Raw genomic sequence first — 20567 nt, 5'->3', positions numbered from 1 at the left:
GGGGCAGTATATCCCAATGGTTATAAAGATTAGGAGCTGTGTCTGTCAATGAACATCAGAGAAATGGATTTTACGGTACGTCAAAAATCCCATTATTCCTCATGCTTTGGATGATACATTTACTACAAAGTGGGCCTAGGGCACTCAGTAGACAACCTGGGGTACATGCCCTGGATGCCAAGCAACACCCTTTTATACATTTTTTTAAAAAATTGCAGGATGTAATACATTATTTCATGAATAGTGCTTTACCGTTCTATGCTTGTTGTGATGACAACAGTTCCACTTAACGATCTATTCATTCTTATATAAATCAGCCACGAATGAACTGAGAGAAATAAAGATTAAATTAAATGATTTTTCTCTTATTTCAGTGTGTACCATTTTGGCCTGATTGTGTGAAAAGTAAACTGACTGTTGAGGTTGAAGGCTGTCAGACTCCTCCAAAGAGAATAAACTTTGACAAACAGGACAGCTGCACTCTGCTTCATCTTGATGATAAGGTAACTCCTTGTGTTCAACTATGTCAGTTTAACATGACTTGGTTCTGTTAAGGCAATGTTTCGTTTTTTAAAGTCTGAACTTGGTCAATACAATAAAATACATAGTATTTTCATTTTGTTCATGTATTCTATTAACAACTCTTTAAAATGTGCTGCAATGTAAAATATTCCCAAACCTCACATTTTTTAAAAAGCACAGGATCTGGACAAAAAAAAAAAAAAAAATGTTCCTACTTAATTTGTACATCCCTCACTGTTTATCAAAACAGTATTTTCTCTAAAATACACTAAAGTTATCATTAGAACACACAAACACAATATAACTTGAAAATGTTACACTAAATCTAAAAGATAAAACTGTATTGAGTTAAAGTGGAACTGTACTCATTGGAGTTCATTCAACAGGGCAGGTGCTGACCTATTGTGAACAGACAGGTAAGAATACTTAAATGCAGAAGAGACTTAGTATGTTTCATCTGTATTAACCACTTCTGGACCGGAAGGATTTGCCCCCTTAATGACCAGGCCATATTTTGCGATTCGGCACTGCATTATTTTAACAGACAATTGCGCAGTCGTGCAATGCTGTACCTAAATAAAATTGATGTCCTTTTTTTCCCAGAAATAGAGCTTTCTTTTGGTGGTATTTGATCACCTGTGCGATTTTTATTTTTTGCGCTAGAAACAAAAAAAGAGCGACAATTCTGAAAAAGAAACAACATTTTTCACATTTTGCTATATAACATTCCCAAAAAAAATAAATAAAAAATACATTTTTAACATTTTAGGCCAATTTGTTTTCTGCTACATATTTTTGTTGAAAAAAATCCCAATATGTGTATTTTGATTCGTTTGCACAAAAGTTATTGTGTCTACTAACTATGGGAAAGATTTATGTCATTTTTATTGTTTTTTGTTTTTTTACTAGATGGCGATTTGCAATCTTTTTCGGGACTGCGACATTGCGGCGGACAGATCAGGCCCCTGACTGACATTTTTTACACTTTTGGGGGGACCAGTGACATTACTACAGTATGTATTCAAGTAAAAAACAAAACCTCCTGCGCTTAAGTGCTGTCTGATGGAGTAGAAAGAGGTGCACTACAAACTCAGATGTAAAGAGAGCTGTTTGGTCTTGCTGCCCCCTTCAGGATCAAGGGTATCCAGAACCACTGGTAGAGAAGACAAAAAAAGAAAAAAGAGGGGCGCACCGACCTAGTGCATTACCATAAAAACTTTTATTAAAATATTAAAAGGTGTACAATATACTCACAAGACTGGTGTGGTACAACACACATCAAGAATAGCATATACAGTCTCCAAGGTAGCCAGGTCCCAATAGTGACAAATGGGCATACAGATAGTCGCATGGGGCTGCTGTGGCTAGGCTGACGCGTTTCAGGGGCGAGCCCCCTTCCTCAGAGCCAGAAAAGATGCTGCTAGATCACAAGCCGAACGGTCAAAGACTAAATGGAAGTAGGCCCCACCTCTTCCTGCTCCACCCCAACCCTAAGGGCGGGACAGAGGGGAGGGGGGAAGTGAGAAAAGGGAAGAAGAGGGGAGAAGAGAAAGGAGAAGAATAAAACGGACACAGCAGCAAGAAGGAGAAGGGGGGGGAAAAGAAAAATGGGGATGCTGGGACAGGGAAAGAACATGGAAGGGGGGAGGGGGAGGGGAAGAGGGGAGGACAGAGAGGACACTTGTCCAGTCCGAGCCAAAACACACCCACCTTCCAAGGCCAGCTCGGACTATGTGATCAGCGGCAAAAGAAATATAATAGATAAAATAAATATACAGCAAATGAAACACTTGTTCGAACAAGAAAAGAGATAACAAATCAAATGTGACGGGTAATGCATTGTGGTCAGAAGTGGTATACATATATACGTATATACATATACACATGTAATAACCACACACGTATATATATACATGCACACATACATACATATACATATACATGCACACATATACACTCACATCAACAGTCAGTACTTTAGGTCTCTATTGGATCAGATGAGAACTCCACTGCTTATCCTGTGCATATCCACTAGCAAGCAGAGCAGTGTCAGCCACCCCTGGCCTACAGCCATGCAGGGGGGACACTACCCGTAGGAGCAGAGCGTATACAGCTAGCCTGGCATGGTGCAAGAGGATCTCGCTGGCCTCCACACACAAATAGTACCTGTGATCATGATGTGAGGGGGGTGCCGCTGGCCGGGACTAAAAGGGGTCTGCTGTATGTTGAAACATCCCTATTTGGATGGCTGCGTCCCTTCTCTGGGACGCACGCCAACCCGTACCCGGAAGTGAGAAACCGGAAGTGCGGGTGGATGCGTTTCACCCGCATCACTTCCGCCATCATTACGGGGCGCCGCTCGGACCATTTCTCTGCAAGTCATTAGCTGTGCCAGCCAGCAGTGGACATGGACAGAGCGGCGCTTACCCGACTCCGCCCTCCTCCTTGCGTCTCTAAGCAAGTGGCTACAAGTGCATATGTATATATATAAAATGTCCGTGGTGAACAGGCAGGCTGTTCAAAAATAAGGGCAATGATGGCACCATCTGCATAAGCTTGCAAGGTACATATAGCATGATCAGGACATATTGACAAAAGAATATATATAATAATAGTAGTGATAATAATAAATAGAGGTAAATGATTGATTGATTGATAACATGATGCAATAATACAACAATACCACTGAAAGATAATACTACATAAAGGAGATTTTTTTGGGGGGGGGGGTGGATGAGAGTGAACCACATCTGAAAAATATATATAGTATAATACATTATAATGTAATATAACATAATAATGGTGCCAACAAGCACAAACGCATATAGATTTATGCATACGTTTATGTTTAGGCATATACCTTCTATCTATATCTCTATCTATATTTGTTTTTTGTTTTTTGTGTGTGTCCCGCTCAAAATACATATACGGTGCAAGAAAAAAGTGCCAATGTGCCATCACTGTCTATAAGCAGGCCGCAGAAGGAAAACAGTTCCCCATGCGGACATGCATAATGTGGGAAGCATGCACTCAAACCAATACCAGCTGGTCTTTGTGTACATATGTCAATGCTAATACTAATGGCCAAAAATGGGCTGTTACAGCCATCCAACCCAAGAGGCTGTACCACAGAGGAACAAGGGAGCAAAGGAGGGGGGGGGGGGGTAAAGTACTGACTGTTGATGTGAGTGTATATGTGTGCATGTATATGTATATGTATGTATGTGTGCATGTATATATATACGTGTGTGGTTATTACATGTGTATATGTATATACGTATATATGTATACCACTTCTGACCACAATGCATTACCCGTCACATTTGATTTGTTATCTCTTTTCTTGTTCGAACAAGTGTTTCATTTGCTGTATATTTATTTTATCTATTATATTTCTTTTGCCGCTGATCACATAGTCCGAGCTGGCCTTGGAAGGTGGGTGTGTTTTGGCTCGGACTGGACAAGTGTCCTCTCTGTCCTCCCCTCTTCCCCTCCCCCTCCCCCCTTCCATGTTCTTTCCCTGTCCCAGCATCCCCATTTTTCTTTTCCCCCCCCTTCTCCTTCTTGCTGCTGTGTCCGTTTTATTCTTCTCCTTTCTCTTCTCCCCTCTTCTTCCCTTTTCTCACTTCCCCCCTCCCCTCTGTCCCGCCCTTAGGGTTGGGGTGGAGCAGGAAGAGGTGGGGCCTACTTCCATTTAGTCTTTGACCGTTCGGCTTGTGATCTAGCAGCATCTTTTCTGGCTCTGAGGAAGGGGGCTCGCCCCTGAAACGCGTCAGCCTAGCCACAGCAGCCCCATGCGACTATCTGTATGCCCATTTGTCACTATTGGGACCTGGCTACCTTGGAGACTGTATATGCTATTCTTGATGTGTGTTGTACCACACCAGTCTTGTGAGTATATTGTACACCTTTTAATATTTTAATAAAAGTTTTTATGGTAATGCACTAGGTCGGTGCGCCCCTCTTTTTTCTTTTTTTGTCTTCTCTACCAGTGGTTCTGGATACCCTTGATCCTGAAGGGGGCAGCAAGACCAAACAGCTCTCTTTACATCTGAGTTTGTAGTGCACCTCTTTCTACTCCATCAGACAGCACTTAAGCGCAGGAGGTTTTGTTTTTTACTTGAATACATACTTTTTTCTCTTGGGGACTCCAGCAGCTGAGTACGCATCTTTGGAAAGAAGATTGAGGTACTGTGTTTTTCCAAGGAAAATGGTTTTATCTATTGAAGAAAGACTGTTGAGACGTTCGTCTTTAGCCAAAGGTTTTTTAAGCAGTATTGACTCATATGAGACATGTGACACTAATGAGAATGAGCAGAATTTGGATCCAGTCGTGTTGGATAGGGAAGATAGAATGGTCTCGGCCTTCTATCGTCTGAAACACTTGTTAGAAAAAGAGATGACCCAATGGTGGGACATTACTATCCTACAAAAATATATGGAAGTGAACAGAATACCGAGAGGTTTGAGAATAACTAAAGTCTGTGACTTCCTTGATAAAGATCTTCGAGATAGATGGATAGAGGAAATGCGCCAGTTCAATAAAACATGGCTACAATTAATTATTCTACAGAGGGAGAGATTTCTTGTGGACATTAGAGCAGATATTGTCAGTTTGCAAGAAGAACTTGCATCCTTTACTGATCTGACCTCATTTGACACATGGGATACCATGGTCAATGAGCAGATGATAGAGTACGAGACTGACCTTATCGGCAAGAAATCCACAAAATTTGAAAGGGATAAATGTGACTATGCACAAGGGCGGGAACTTAATTGGAGACGGGGGGCGTTGGACTTTGTATCCGGTGAACACTACTCCCAAGGTCAGAATAGAAAAGGCCATTACCATCAAGGGGATACACAGGGAACTAGACCCAAGAAACTCTCCAAAAAGGAACATATACGAGGGAAATATGACTTTGTAACCCCCAACCATGATGGTTGGGCCAATGACGAGGTCAGCATGAGACAAAACAGTGTGCCTGATGACAACCAGCCCCGAAAAGGGCAAAGAAACAACAATAATAACAGGGATCAGGGAAGTCGAGGACAACCCAGTAGGGCTAAAGTTACCCAAGCCCCTCAGAAGGTTCCCCATCCCCAGTCTACTACTCCATCAGGAGACAATCTGTCAGAGAGCCCTGATATGCCTAGCAGTAGTTTGGGAGGGGGCCCCGGGTTAGTGGCTCCAGATACCCCAAAAGGCGATGAGGCATCCACCAAAACTGTCTCAGGTCCTTTTTTAGGGAGAGGAGCTGCGGGGAACCGAGTACCCGCAGCGAGGAGAACAATACCAACAAGGAGCACAACAAGAAATGGTCAGAGCACACGAGGCGGGGGAGAAGAGGTGGGAAGAAACACAAAAGGAAGGAGAAGACACTAGATGCATATTCCACAATTAAAATTTTCAATCTTTCACAATCAGTGTTTTCTGATGCAGAGTTGGATCTACTTAGGAAAGGTCTAAATTTTGCTCCAGAAAACCCTCCAAACCTGTTCGAACTATTCATTGATTTGAACAGATTTGTGAGAAATTTAACCATCAAACGCTTTTTTGCGCTTAAGGATAAAGATGGGAATGGAAGGGAAGTTATTTCATCAACCCCTCCCCCTCTTCCCCCCTCCATCATGCCTCCCCCCTCCCCCCTCTATTGTGGCCCTGATGATGTTTCAGCTCTCGCTGCTTTAGAAGCACTGTACGACGAGGGCGCCATAGAGGGTTTGGAGAACTTAGAGTCATTATATACTATGGACAATGCAAGAATTGTCCAGACCACCTTTAGACCACAGTCTAAGTTCTATCCACATTGGACAAAAGGGAATTTCATCTCCACCTTCTATGAGCTCGTCCTTAGTGAATTTAGGTCTTTGTGTGGAAATCTCCCCAAGAAAAAATCTATGGGTAAGACACAATCGAACCTTGATCTTAAAGGCCCTCTGTCAGCACTTAAAGATAGAACGGAGGTTGTCATCAGACAGGCGGATAAAGGAGGAAGTCTGGTTATTCAAGACAGGGAAGTCTACATAAAGGAAGCTGAGAGGCTCTTGAATGACACCACCACTTATGAAAGACTCCCCTGTGATCCCACTACGAGGTATAAACAAGAACTCCAGGTGCTCCTGGAAGAAGCTCTAAAGAGTGAAGTTATCACTAAAGATGAGTATTTATTCCTGTTTCGCAAATATCCAGTCACCCCTCACTTCTATCATATCCCTAAAATCCACAAAGACCCTCTTAATCCCCCAGGCAGGCCCATCATCGCCGGCATTGATAGCCTATCTAGCAACCTGGGTTGTTATGTGGATCATTTCCTACAAGATCTAGTCACCACACTACCTTCGTATGTCAAAGACTCTGGTCATATGCTGGACATCCTGTCATCATACAAATGGCAGGATGGTTACAGATGGCTGTCTCTGGATGTCACGTCCTTGTATACGAGTATAGGACATGTCTTTGGCCTGCAGGCGGTGCAGCACTTTCTAACTAAGGACCAAGCATTCCATCATGCCCAAATTCAGTTTCTGTATAGTGGCATTGAATATATGCTCACGCATAATTATTTCACGTTCCTTGGGAGCCACTACAGACAAATCAAGGGCACAGCCATGGGGGCCAGGTTTGCCCCAAGCTATGCCAACTTATTTATGGGATATTGGGAAAGCCAATTCATTTGGGCCAACAATCCCTTTGGGGCAAACCTGGTCCTGTTCGCACGCTACATAGATGACATCCTAGTCATCTGGGATGGATCCGATGAACAGCTGCAGCAATTTTTGCTTTACTGTTCGGATAATCCCTATGGCATTGCTTTCACTCATGTGCTGGATGATGAGTGTTTGATATTTCTGGATCTTGAGCTTCGGGTGGACAACGAAGGCTTGATCTATTCAAAAACACACTTCAAGCCTAGTGCTGGGAACTCGTTTCTCCATGCCCGTAGTCATCATCACCCCAAGTGGATCAGAAATGTCCCTTTCGGCCAGTTCTGCAGACTTAAGCGGACATGCACACGTAAGGTTGATTATGAGGAACAGGGAGCCATTTTAAGTAAGAAATTTGAGGAAAAGGGATACAAAGCCGAACACATAAAGGAGGCCTATAGAAAGTACTTGTCCTTGTATGACGCTTTCCCGGTGGATACAGCGAAAGTGGGAAATCATGGAACAGAAGGGGTGTTACAAGTTAGATTCTGCACTAGGTTTAATAACCAAGCCCCTGTTATACAGAAAGTCCTGAAGAGGAACTGGAAAATCCTCCAACAGGACCCTGTGCTAAAAGACCATTTACCCCCACACCCAAACCTTATATTTAGGAAACCCAGGGACCTTAGAAGCATGGTGGCCCCTAGTAGGGTTAGAAGAGATAGGAAGACCAATGGGCTAAATGGGGCCTGGGGCAGAATTTTTGACCAAAAGGGGTGCTACAGATGTGGTGTCAACAACTGTGGCACGTGCGTACACATGTGCCACAGGAAAAAAGATATTGCAGCTATTGATGGAAAGACCTACAAAATCAATCAGTTCATCAATTGCAGCACCACCCATGTGGTCTATGGGATGCTCTGTCCCTGTGGCCTCCTCTATGTCGGCCGCACCACTAGACCTTTGAGAGTAAGAATTAGTGAGCATAAAAGTGGCATTACTCTGCAGAAAGACAAATATTCTGTTCCTCGGCACTTTCTGGATGCACACAATAGTAGCGTTGAGGGCTTGAGGGTTTTTGGGATAGAGGCCATCAACAAAGATTTGGATGGTGGCCTCAAGTACCAAAGGCTCTGCACCAGAGAGGCCTATTGGATATTCACCCTGGGGTCTTTAGCCCCGAAAGGGTTAAATGAGGAGATTGAGCTGCACACAGTGGTGTGATAAAATCTCTTCCCTCCTTTTATCCACCCCCCTAAACCCCCCCCCCCCTCCTTTGCTCCCTTGTTCCTCTGTGGTACAGCCTCTTGGGTTGGATGGCTGTAACAGCCCATTTTTGGCCATTAGTATTAGCATTGACATATGTACACAAAGACCAGCTGGTATTGGTTTGAGTGCATGCTTCCCACATTATGCATGTCCGCATGGGGAACTGTTTTCCTTCTGCGGCCTGCTTATAGACAGTGATGGCACATTGGCACTTTTTTCTTGCACCGTATATGTATTTTGAGCGGGACACACACAAAAAACAAAAAACAAATATAGATAGAGATATAGATAGAAGGTATATGCCTAAACATAAACGTATGCATAAATCTATATGCGTTTGTGCTTGTTGGCACCATTATTATGTTATATTACATTATAATGTATTATACTATATATATTTTTCAGATGTGGTTCACTCTCATCCACCCCCCCCCCCAAAAAAATCTCCTTTATGTAGTATTATCTTTCAGTGGTATTGTTGTATTATTGCATCATGTTATCAATCAATCAATCATTTACCTCTATTTATTATTATCACTACTATTATTATATATATTCTTTTGTCAATATGTCCTGATCATGCTATATGTACCTTGCAAGCTTATGCAGATGGTGCCATCATTGCCCTTATTTTTGAACAGCCTGCCTGTTCACCACGGACATTTTATATATATACATATGCACTTGTAGCCACTTGCTTAGAGACGCAAGGAGGAGGGCGGAGTCGGGTAAGCGCCGCTCTGTCCATGTCCACTGCTGGCTGGCACAGCTAATGACTTGCAGAGAAATGGTCCGAGCGGCGCCCCGTAATGATGGCGGAAGTGATGCGGGTGAAACGCATCCACCCGCACTTCCGGTTTCTCACTTCCGGGTACGGGTTGGCGTGCGTCCCAGAGAAGGGACGCAGCCATCCAAATAGGGATGTTTCAACATACAGCAGACCCCTTTTAGTCCCGGCCAGCGGCACCCCCCTCACATCATGATCACAGGTACTATTTGTGTGTGGAGGCCAGCGAGATCCTCTTGCACCATGCCAGGCTAGCTGTATACGCTCTGCTCCTACGGGTAGTGTCCCCCCTGCATGGCTGTAGGCCAGGGGTGGCTGACACTGCTCTGCTTGCTAGTGGATATGCACAGGATAAGCAGTGGAGTTCTCATCTGATCCAATAGAGACCTAAAGTACTGACTGTTGATGTGAGTGTATATGTGTGCATGTATATGTATATGTATGTATGTGTGCATGTATATATATACGTGTGTGGTTATTACATGTGTATATGTATATACGTATATATGTATACCACTTCTGACCACAATGCATTACCCGTCACATTTGATTTGTTATCTCTTTTCTTGTTCGAACAAGTGTTTCATTTGCTGTATATTTATTTTATCTATTATATTTCTTTTGCCGCTGATCACATAGTCCGAGCTGGCCTTGGAAGGTGGGTGTGTTTTGGCTCGGACTGGACAAGTGTCCTCTCTGTCCTCCCCTCTTCCCCTCCCCCTCCCCCCTTCCATGTTCTTTCCCTGTCCCAGCATCCCCATTTTTCTTTTCCCCCCCCTTCTCCTTCTTGCTGCTGTGTCCGTTTTATTCTTCTCCTTTCTCTTCTCCCCTCTTCTTCCCTTTTCTCACTTCCCCCCTCCCCTCTGTCCCGCCCTTAGGGTTGGGGTGGAGCAGGAAGAGGTGGGGCCTACTTCCATTTAGTCTTTGACCGTTCGGCTTGTGATCTAGCAGCATCTTTTCTGGCTCTGAGGAAGGGGGCTCGCCCCTGAAACGCGTCAGCCTAGCCACAGCAGCCCCATGCGACTATCTGTATGCCCATTTGTCACTATTGGGACCTGGCTACCTTGGAGACTGTATATGCTATTCTTGATGTGTGTTGTACCACACCAGTCTTGTGAGTATATTGTACACCTTTTAATATTTTAATAAAAGTTTTTATGGTAATGCACTAGGTCGGTGCGCCCCTCTTTTTTCTTTTTTTGTCTTCTCTACATTACTACAGTAATCAGTGCTAAAAATATGCACTGTTGAAAGGGGCTTTAGTGGGAGCAAGTACCTTTGGAGATTTACCCTTTAGAAGCTACTTTAAAAGCACAGTAGCTGGTTTATAATTTGACGAGCCAATAGCTCTGGTGAGTCATTTTAGTGTGGATGGTGGAGGATCACATCGATGGGGTGTTACTTTTTAATGATTCAAATAAACTTTAAGAAGATTACTTCTACATTTAAGTTGCATTGGATTATATGGGAGACTTTTTCTTGCATCACAGTGGACTTTTTCTGAGTGGACTAATACATTGCACTTTTTTCTTTAAAACAGTTCTGCACTTTGTATTTTTTGCAGTATTTTTGCACATTTTCATACAATAATTGTACATATTACAGGAATATCACTTTTGATTGCTATATAGATTCATGCATTTATATCAATATCATTGTTTTTAGAACACTGAGGTACATAATTGAATATATAAGTAGTGTGTCTTTTTTACATGGTTAGTTTGGGGGAGGGGGCGATCATGCCTGATTTATTTATACGTTTTTTTTTTTTTCAATGTATAATTATTTTTTATTTATTGTTACTAGGGGGCAGGGGGCTTTGGGGAAGTACCAGGAGTCTGAGCAGAGGCTTGATGTTTCACTTTCTTGATTGAGAAGATTGGGGAAAGATTCCTATGCCCAATAGTCATTGAACTCCAAAATGCTTTTTGCCGTGAACACACATATTGAAGACATTGTAAACATGTAATTTGTGTTCTCAATCTTTTCAGTTATTAATGAACAAGTGAGTGCTCAGTACTAAGTATTCCTGTGTTCATTCAGGAAACTGAAGAGATTTGTAAACATGAGATAATGTTTAATAATCTTTCTTCTTGCCATCCTGAAAAGGTCTTATCCTCCTCTCTGTGTAACCACACTCGACCACCACGCAGTCTCTGCTGGTAGAGACTAGGGGAGAGCACCAGGGATCAGAGGGCACACAGGAGACAATAAATTGTGGAAGAGATCAGATTGCGAGCACAGCACAAGGAGGATCTAGTGACAGGAAGGGAACTCTGTGGGGTGGTGGTGGTGGGGGGTCACATTATTTATTTTTTATATGTATAAAGAGCTGCAGTCGATGGCTGCTAATCACAGCTGTTCATGAGTCAGCAGAGTCTGAGACCCTTCTACTATAAGTTCATGGTCACTAAAGGCTAAAAAGGAAGGCAGCTGCCGTAAAGGTCACTGACCTGGCCTGCTGCAAGCTGTTGTTTCGCCATAACCCTTACATGACAGTGAAGGTGGGTACATTGCTCTTAATAGTTACATTTTTAAGGTATGAAAGGTTAAAAAATAACAAATAGGCATAATAGATAGTTGTTGTTTTTTTTTTTTTTTTTTTAACATGCTAATTGGTATTTTGTCTTTTCTTACAGCTTGGAGGCATATTAGTGGATGTAACCCCGAGAGACCATTCTACTGTTATCACCTTTTCAGACTACTTTGTAGGGTCAGCTCCATTTCTTATCATTAATGATACAAAGGAACAGATCATTGAATTTTACCAAAGGTATTGCAGTCGTTAATCACTGTTTTCTGGTGTGAGTTCAGTGTTAAGTTTTAAAAGACTATGTTGTGACACAAATGGGACTAGCTCTTAAACTGATGTCTGGCAAAGTATAATTATTTGTTATGCAAATGTTTATTTAGAAATATATTTTTGCGTGCACCTTATGGTGTTTGTCTCTCTGTAACACAAATAATTATAGACTATCCTTTGTGTTTTATCCAGTTATGTCAATGCAGAACCAGACAAATTAGCACCTGGAAAAGTGACATTATATGCCTGGGAAGACCCTACCAGTGAGAGAGAGTTATCTTGGAAATGTGGAACAAGCACAGGAAAAGTCATTCAGACAGAGGTCATTATACTATTCTATTATTGTTATTTATCAATTAACACATTGATCACTGACTATTTTTTTTCTGCTTGGTTTGGAATTCTGTTCACAACTTGTATTCCTACTGCACCAAAGCAAATTTTGTGCAAAATAGAAGTTTGTTTTTACCTTTTCTTCTTTTACTGATGAGATATATCTTAGCAGGAAGTACTTTACTTGTTGTTTATAATATTTTCACTTGTCTCCAGAATAAATATACTGCTAACTTGAAGCCAGGCAGAACTTTTCCACAACATACTATTTTCACAGTAAATTAGTTAATTGATGCTACAGCAAATGCCCAGTTCAGTGCCACTGCAAACTAAACACACACATTATATCTCCTCAACACAAGGCGATGTGGCTATTGAGACAACACTACAGCTGTTAAGCACAATTTCCTTTGCTATGGTGGTATATATATAAGTCCTACCTTGCAAGTCAATCCCAAATATCCACATCTAGGCTCCAAAGTTTTTAGCCCCCGCACTAAATGGCAAAAAGAACCAATTACTTTGCTGATCAACTAAAGTGTAAGTTGCATTTCAGCTAGCAGCTGAATGCATGGTTGAAAGGCATTCGTAAGCTGTCTATTCAGACAGTCTTGTAATTCTGGCACCCCTTCCAGACAGCTTACCTAGGTCCTGGAGCTCCACTGCAGTGCCAAAACAGTTTTCTCAGAAACACACCATGAGCCTGTTGATTGGACAGCGATGAGTCATTACTCTGCTCTCTCCTCTTGTCAGCTTATGTGTATGGCAGCAGAGTCTGCTTGGCTACTAGTGCTAGGCCTCTCTTTGCCACCAGCCTATGACAGAAAGATGCAAAAGGTTCATATCAAGGCAAATTTAAGTGGATGTGTGTGTGTAAAAATTCTTGATATTTTCTATGTTTAGGACAGAGTTGAATATCACAGACTCGAGAACTGTCTTCTCTACATGGTGTGTTTCCTGGAAGGTTTACAACGGATTGTACTTTTCACTGAAGATGAACATGTTTTCAATGTGACATATGATAATGAAAAGGCAGAATTGGCAGAGCAAGAAGTCACAATATCATTGTCAAATGTTGGCATTTCTCTAGTAAATAACTATTCCAAACAAGAAGTATGCTACATAGGCATCAGCAGGCAAGTTTTTTTTATTTCATCAAGTTGTCATTACATGCCTAAATGTATTATTTTAAAATAGTGATCACACAAGTGTCATTAAGTGTAAGAACTGTGAAATATATCTGTTTTTGGAGGGTAGTTCTGTCAGGCTTGTAAAAACAAATTTATATTTAGAAGACAAACTCACAACTGTAAAATAGAAAGTAAAAAGGTAAAATATACTTTACATACATAAAATGTTTGTTGTTTGGGAATACTGAGAGTTAACAACTTTTATGGATGAAAATGTTCTATGTTGGAATTTAGAAGCGGTGAGAAATTCAATTTTTGGCCAGCTCCTGTTGGATCTAGGTTGAAGCATTAGTCTTAGCATAAGTTTAGTCCTGCCAAAACACAACTGAAGTGTCAACGTATCATAAGAACCACCATCAGCATTGGGGATGAGATTAGACATTTTTGGATCCTAGCCCAAACCTGCCAATTGTAAGTAGCTGAGGCATTTACCACCCCACAGCTGCAGATATACAAGGGGCATGTATATATAAGTATATGTCCCTAGAATTACATTCAGCTTTGTATATTTTCTATATAGCATTGACGTAGGACAGCTATTGTACATATCTGTGCTGTTTCTCATGTGTCTGCTCTATCACGATGCAGTTGAGAGGCATAAGGTAAGGAACGTGAAAACAAAAGGGGCATTATTTATAAAGCAGTGAATGTGACATTCACTGTAGGTAAAATTAATCACTGTAATTTAAATCATATACACAAGAAGATACACCTGCAGTGAGTTTGATTTATGCACTATCCACTGCTTTATAAATACTGTATATCTTCGTCTCATGTTAATATTTTATCCCTAGAGTTAACATATAATGAATACTGTATAAAGCAAAAAGAACACAACTAATGTATGTTTTTGGTGATTGTGCCATATAGTTCAGATGTAGTTTGGGAAACAAAGAAGAGGAGTCGATGGAGGCCCCTGAGTGTGAAGCAAACAGAAAAGTTAGAATCCGTCTTTAAGGAATACAGTGAGTCTGGCCCCACAGACATTAAAATTGTTGAACTGGATTCCAATGCCCAGGTAATCCATTGTAAAGAATTCTCTTAATGCTATTCACTTGTTTAGATTAAAAAAAGTTTATATTTGTTATAACCATACATTTTCTGTTAGAGCAAGGAAGATATTTACAGCAAGGTTGTTCTAGAATTATAACAAATTAAAAGGATTTTCAATTCTTATTCTTCTCCCCATGAAACTCACCTTAAAATCTGATAGTCTATAATGGTAATAACAGAAGTAGCTCTCGGGATTCTCCACACGAGAAATGAGGAGACCCAAACCACTAATTGTTTTCAAGGACCTTTGTCTTTACATCTTGCATCATGATTTTATGTGCATCCTTTATACATTTGTGAGCTGTTTGAGAGACATTTATGAAATCATGAAGAGTTCATTGAGAGGTGAATCTGACATGCAGTTGACCAGTTCCTAACTTGCATTTGAGCGCCTTCTAAGCTGTATCAACCTGCTTAATGCCAATTTTGTGTTGCTATTGAATTGTACAGGGGGAGAAGAGGTTCTAAACAAAAGTCTAATACCACAGGCCACAATGAAACCGATCACATTACATCAGTTTAGCGAACACATACTTGTATATAGCAGATAGAAGGGATCTAACCAGACAAGATCATTGTTTCGTTTGAAATATTGAAACCTGATGGTTGCTTATGAGCATTAGCTCCAATTTACCTCCATTTTTTTTTCATGCTTATGTCATCTTTTGAGCAGTATTCTTTATCATGTTTGGTGTTTTTTATGTATGTTGCAGGTATGCCTAACACCTACTTTCACCGATATGAAGTTTGTACAGCCATCACCAGCACCAGTGAGAAGAAGTTTCTTGCCAGCTTTGAAAATAGAATACTCAGCCTCTGCTCATCAGACTTCCATCAGACTACAACTTTACAGAATACAGGTATGTGCAGGCGACCTGTTTTTTGTATTCTTCTCGAAAACAGGTTTATGATTAGCCACAAAGGTTATTTTCTCACTAGAAGAAAATGACTATACTTACTATATCCAGAAACGCAAAGGAAAACTGGCCCAAATATTAAAAAAATGTTTTTTTTTTTTTTAAAATGAACTGTATATTTCTTGCTACTACCATAATCTGTCACCAAAGAACAACCAAAACAGTTTTTGTTTTAACCTGTAGTACAGCCTAGTAAGAATTGTGCACATTTTGCTTTTTTTTTTTTTATTATCCTACCTAAAACACACTGACACTAACTGATATACTAATTAAAAAAAAAAAAAATCCTGTCCAAAAAAAATACTGACCTTTAAATCTGACCATGATCCAAACTAATATCCCTGGCATTTACCTAGATCAAACCTTGATCTAGGAATTTTTTGTATTTTCTTAATTTTATTTTTTATTTATTTTATTTACACATGCTTTTTTTTCTCTCTTTAAGGAAAGAGAGAGAGAAGATGTAGCTCTCTCCTCTATTCACAGAGTAAAAACATGGGGTTGGGCTTCACAGTGACTAATCGGTGGCTAGCACAGCGATCAGGTGATTTGGAATTGTTTCCAGGTCCCAATCGTTAGTACGGGGCCCAGGGCTCTCGGTGAGACCTTGGTCTCTGTGCTGAGAGCGGGCCGTGCTTTGTGCTTCCAGCACAAAAGAAGATATGCAAATATGCAACCCCACGGAAAAAAGTCCACTCTAGTGGGGCAACATATATGTGTGAGGTTAGCTTCAATGGGTTAAATGGCCCCTAGCATCATAAAGGTCTGGTGCCTGCATTGTCAGTTCTGTTCTACATCCTATTAATCATTTGCTGATTTTTACTCCTATTCAAGGGGTTATACATAAATTCTCTCTTCATATTTCCTCATATTTCCTTTAACCTCTTGGCTACCTGGACATTTACCAAAGTGCATTGGTAAACAAGAGGTTAAATATATTTTGCTTTCAGAATTAAAAATTAGGGCCCACAATGCAAACAAGACAAGTGGTTTACCCCCTCAGCGCTTCATATTTTGATCCAAGCTGCAGGCGAAAGCTGTAGTGCACTATTTCACCATGTCCTCTTTTATCTGCAATCTGGTGGTTTGGGTACCTCTTTTGTTTAACGATATGTAATGCAGAAGAGGTATTTCAAAATCTAGCCAGCCCCTTGATGTCTCTTGTCTATACAAATCCTGATTTAGAACTTCTAAGGAGTTCCTCAGCCACAAATTGTATTCTGAGCTACCTTGCAAATTTGAATCTGATGGGTAATAATTCAGAGAGAAGTTGCACAACACAGAACTCTTGAAACAGATCACCCACCCTACATGTAATAAGATCTCTGCAATCCAGTGAGCAGCATAGAACTCTGAATGTCTGAAAGGAATGTTTTTCATATGTTTTCAAAAGCACATATTTTAAGTTATTGCAATGGGTATCTTCTAGGTTTTACTTAAATTTTTTTCACTAGAGTGAGCTCACTGTAACTCTGCTTACCAATTTTTAGGAGGGAGTTCTTTGTTTTCACCAAGCTGACTGATGCATAGATTTGTATTGTGGGCAGTAAAGAAAACCATTGTGTGGCATTGCAAAGCAGAAAGCAGAGCCTGTGGATGTTAAATGACTCTTCTGTAATGTATACAATTGCAAATTACACATTGAATCATCTTTAAACATTTCCTTTATAGATAACATTCACATCAACCTGATCTTTTTTAAATGTGTATCTAAAACATTGAAAACACTTTGTATTACCTTTTAAGGTAAACTGAGTTAAGTTTCAGTGTTTATTGAGTAGCAATAACAGCTCCCTTATTTTACTTGGTGCTTGGAATTGCTATTTACTGTATATAGTTATGGAACTATCCAATCGGTAATGTACTTATTCATGTAATGTATAATAAATATCAGCCAAATGTGCTACAAGATGACAGTTACTTTATATATTAAGATACAGATAGAAAACATTTCTCTATCGCTCATTGACAGACGTAGTCTTCTTGATTCTCAAGAGCTGGGTTATGTTGTCTCCGCAGGAGTAGGACTAGGCAGAATGACAAAACGTTCTGGCTCCACCCTAGGGGGCAGTCCCTGAGGGTATATCCTCCCTCTCTCTGCTACAGGGAATCAGTTTTTTTCTGTCTAGTCAGGAGTAAGGACCTAAGTTCCTTGCTGGGATCTTTTGGTCCTGGCAAGACTTTTTTTCTTTAAGAAAAAGACATTTTTTAGGTAGTTTTCTCCAGTGTTTTTTTCCTGTGAGATCTTCAAGCAAAGATGCCGGACTGGGCGACACTTGTGGTCACCCCAGCCGGCCTACGAGCGCGTGCAGACCAGGCATTGCGCTTGGTCGGCCGCGACATATTCAAGTAAGTATGCGGGGCCGGGCGACGGGCTGGATGTGAGATCCAGTGGTCACCCCGGTCTCTGCCTAAAAGCGCGTGCAGACCAGCGCGCTGAGTCGGCCGCGACGGAGTCCCAGTAAAAGGACTGACTTTGCGAGTTAAAAGCTCGCTTGGACGCCAGGACCAGAGAGTCGAGGCGTCCACAAACCCCCACCTCGGTGGAGAGGGTATTATGAAGAGAGGGTGCCTGTCGGTTCGGTATGGTGAGTAAAAACGTTCCCTTTTTTCCTCATTTATGAGGCAGTATATATTATGGGCCCCTCCATATATGGTCAGTATATATCTGACACTTACAAGTCCCCCTTGTAATACAGCATGTGTTTGTGGGAAGTGGACTTGGTTCAAGAGCTAACACTCTACCCAGCAGACTGTAACATTACAGCAAACATAGGAGGTATAATCCTACCTTATGTGCAGTGTATCTCTGTAGATCCATATGTCACCTCTCAGCAGAGTGCAGGTGGATGTGCTGGGAAGACGATATTGGCGGTCCGCCGCCATTTTGCCGTAGACCGAATGCATGTATGTCCTCAGGTCACGCCGGCCGCCATGTTTTTGGAGTCTTATGTCTCTTCTATGGGGGCGGCCATGTTTTGTGAGCCCAGCTTCCTCGTGGAGGGCTGGGAACGCCGGAAGGCGTACACAGGGGGCGGAGCCACGCCTTCTGCCCGGGAAAAAGCAAACAGCTCCTTCCAGTCTGTGTAAGACAGACGCTGGCTGCAGTTTGTTGGAAACTGCACTGCATCGGTTGGTGAGCCTTGGGGGTCCCTCTCTCTTTCTCTCTGGGATCGAGAAGCAGGTACTCTGAGGGGCGCTATTGCGCTAGGGGGAGACACACAAAAAAAAAAAAAAAAAAGAGTTTTTTTGTTTATTGCTGGCAAAAGTGTCCTGTATTAACATGGACCCTGCCACTCATGTATCTCCTCCGGATCCCCTCGAGGGGTCTGCGGGATCCTCCAGCACCCCATTGACAATTGAATCTTTGTCAGCCATTATGGAAACTTTTGTGTCCCGGGTGGAAGTGGCTTGTCAGGGACAGGGCGCAAGAAAGCGACCCCCGCCTAACCCCTTATTATCTGAAACCTCGGATTCAGACTCTGAGCCTATTTCTGCAGTTGCAGGTACTTCATCTGGTATTGGTGTCTCGGGTCCTGTCTCTTCAGACAGTGAGGAGGATGTTTCGGCATCTGCCATAGCCCGAGAGGAAGCGTTGGTAAACGCACTCATTGTATCTGTTCAAGAGATTTTAAGGTTACAGGGTATTCCATCAGAAATAGCTGAAACTGAGATCCCTTTTGGGACTAAAAAGCGCATCAAAGTGGCAAAGGTTTTTCCATTGCCCAAATGTTTTGGCAATCCAATCGATGAAGAATGGCGTCTGCCAAAACGCACTTTTAATATTTCCAAACGCATTGACAGGCGTTATCCGTTTGAGGAAACCCTTATTAAGAAATGGACAGAACCACCTGTGGTGGATTCACCAATTGCTAGATTGAATAAAGCCACGGTTATTCCTTTAGAAGACGCTCCGTCTTTTAAAGATCCAGTGGATCGCAAGATAGAAGCTATGTCTCGCACCATGTTTTCCTTGATTGGATCAGCTTTCAGGCCAATAATTGCTATTGGTCTGGTTTCGCAGGCTGTAACTGAATGGACCAAGTGGTTACGCCGGGACTTAGAAGAAGTCCCTCAGGCGGTATCAGATTTGTTGGAACAAATGATACAGGGGTTACAGTTTGTATGTGATGCGGCGTTAGACGCCACTCCATTAATGGCGCGAGCATCAGTCTCAGCAGTGGTTCTCAGGCGTACACTGTGGCTAAAAGGTTGGATAGCCGACCAAGGTTCCAAAAAAGCATTGGCTAATATCCCCTTTTCAGGAGAACGTCTATTTGGAGCCAACTTAGATGAGATCATTAAGGATCTCACCGGTGGAAAAAGCACCTTTTTACCGCAAAATTTTAAAGGTAGAGGAACTCGTCAAAGACGAGGGCCTTCTTTTTCTGCTCACAAGAGGTTTTTTCGTCCAGCGGGTGAAAAAACTAAGTCCTCCAAGGTTCCTACAGGAGGCGTCAGGGGTCGTTGGTCGGGCAAGCAAAAGCCCGCCCCCTCCAGACCTGAAGATAAACCATCCAAAGCCTGAAGGTGCGCCCCCACCCATAACTGGGGTGGGGGGACGTCTTCGCCGGTTCCCGGATCCATGGCTTTCCAGAATCCCGGACAAATGGGTTTGCGAAGTCATAAAGTCAGGGTACAAGATCGAGTTTCGATCTCTCCCACCGGCGCGATTCTTCCCTTCCAATATCCGACTATCTCCGGATCGTCTAGAAGATCTGCGGAGAGCAGTCACAGATCTACTACAACAAGGAGTGGTAGTCCACGTTCCTTGGACAGAACGGTTTCAAGGGTTTTATTCAAACCTGTTTACAATACCCAGGAAAGAGGGCAAAGTGCGTCCAATTCTGGACTTAAGAGCACTCAATTCTTTCGTCAACATAAGAAGATTCAGAATGGAGTCCATTCGCACGGTAGCAGCCTTCCTGCATCCAGGGGATGTCCTAGCGTCCATAGATATCAAGGACGCCTATCTTCACATTCCCATTTTCGCAGGACATCAGCGTTTTCTACGCTTTTCCGTAGAGGAGAACCACTATCAGTTT

General features: G+C 42.0%; 1 protein-coding gene across 1 annotated transcript in view; it reads left to right on the top strand.

The window, feature by feature from the left end:
* The window catches only part of VPS13A (vacuolar protein sorting 13 homolog A), a 427491-nt gene that overhangs the window by 313323 nt on the left and 93601 nt on the right, over positions 1–20567 (top strand). The window contains exons 51-56 of the mRNA XM_082266808.1: positions 375–503; positions 11866–11999; positions 12222–12351; positions 13266–13498; positions 14423–14570; positions 15319–15465. Coding sequence (XP_082122934.1) covers positions 375–503; positions 11866–11999; positions 12222–12351; positions 13266–13498; positions 14423–14570; positions 15319–15465 — 921 coding nt within the window. The remainder of the gene's footprint in view (positions 1–374; positions 504–11865; positions 12000–12221; positions 12352–13265; positions 13499–14422; positions 14571–15318; positions 15466–20567) is intronic.

The sequence above is a fragment of the Pelophylax lessonae genome (genome assembly GCF_965119305.1).
Source record: "Pelophylax lessonae genome assembly, chromosome: 1".
In the NCBI taxonomy this organism is placed as follows: Eukaryota; Metazoa; Chordata; class Amphibia; order Anura; family Ranidae; genus Pelophylax; species Pelophylax lessonae.
The sequence above is the reverse complement of the archived record's forward strand: the minus strand, read 5'-3'. Positions and strand labels throughout refer to the sequence as shown.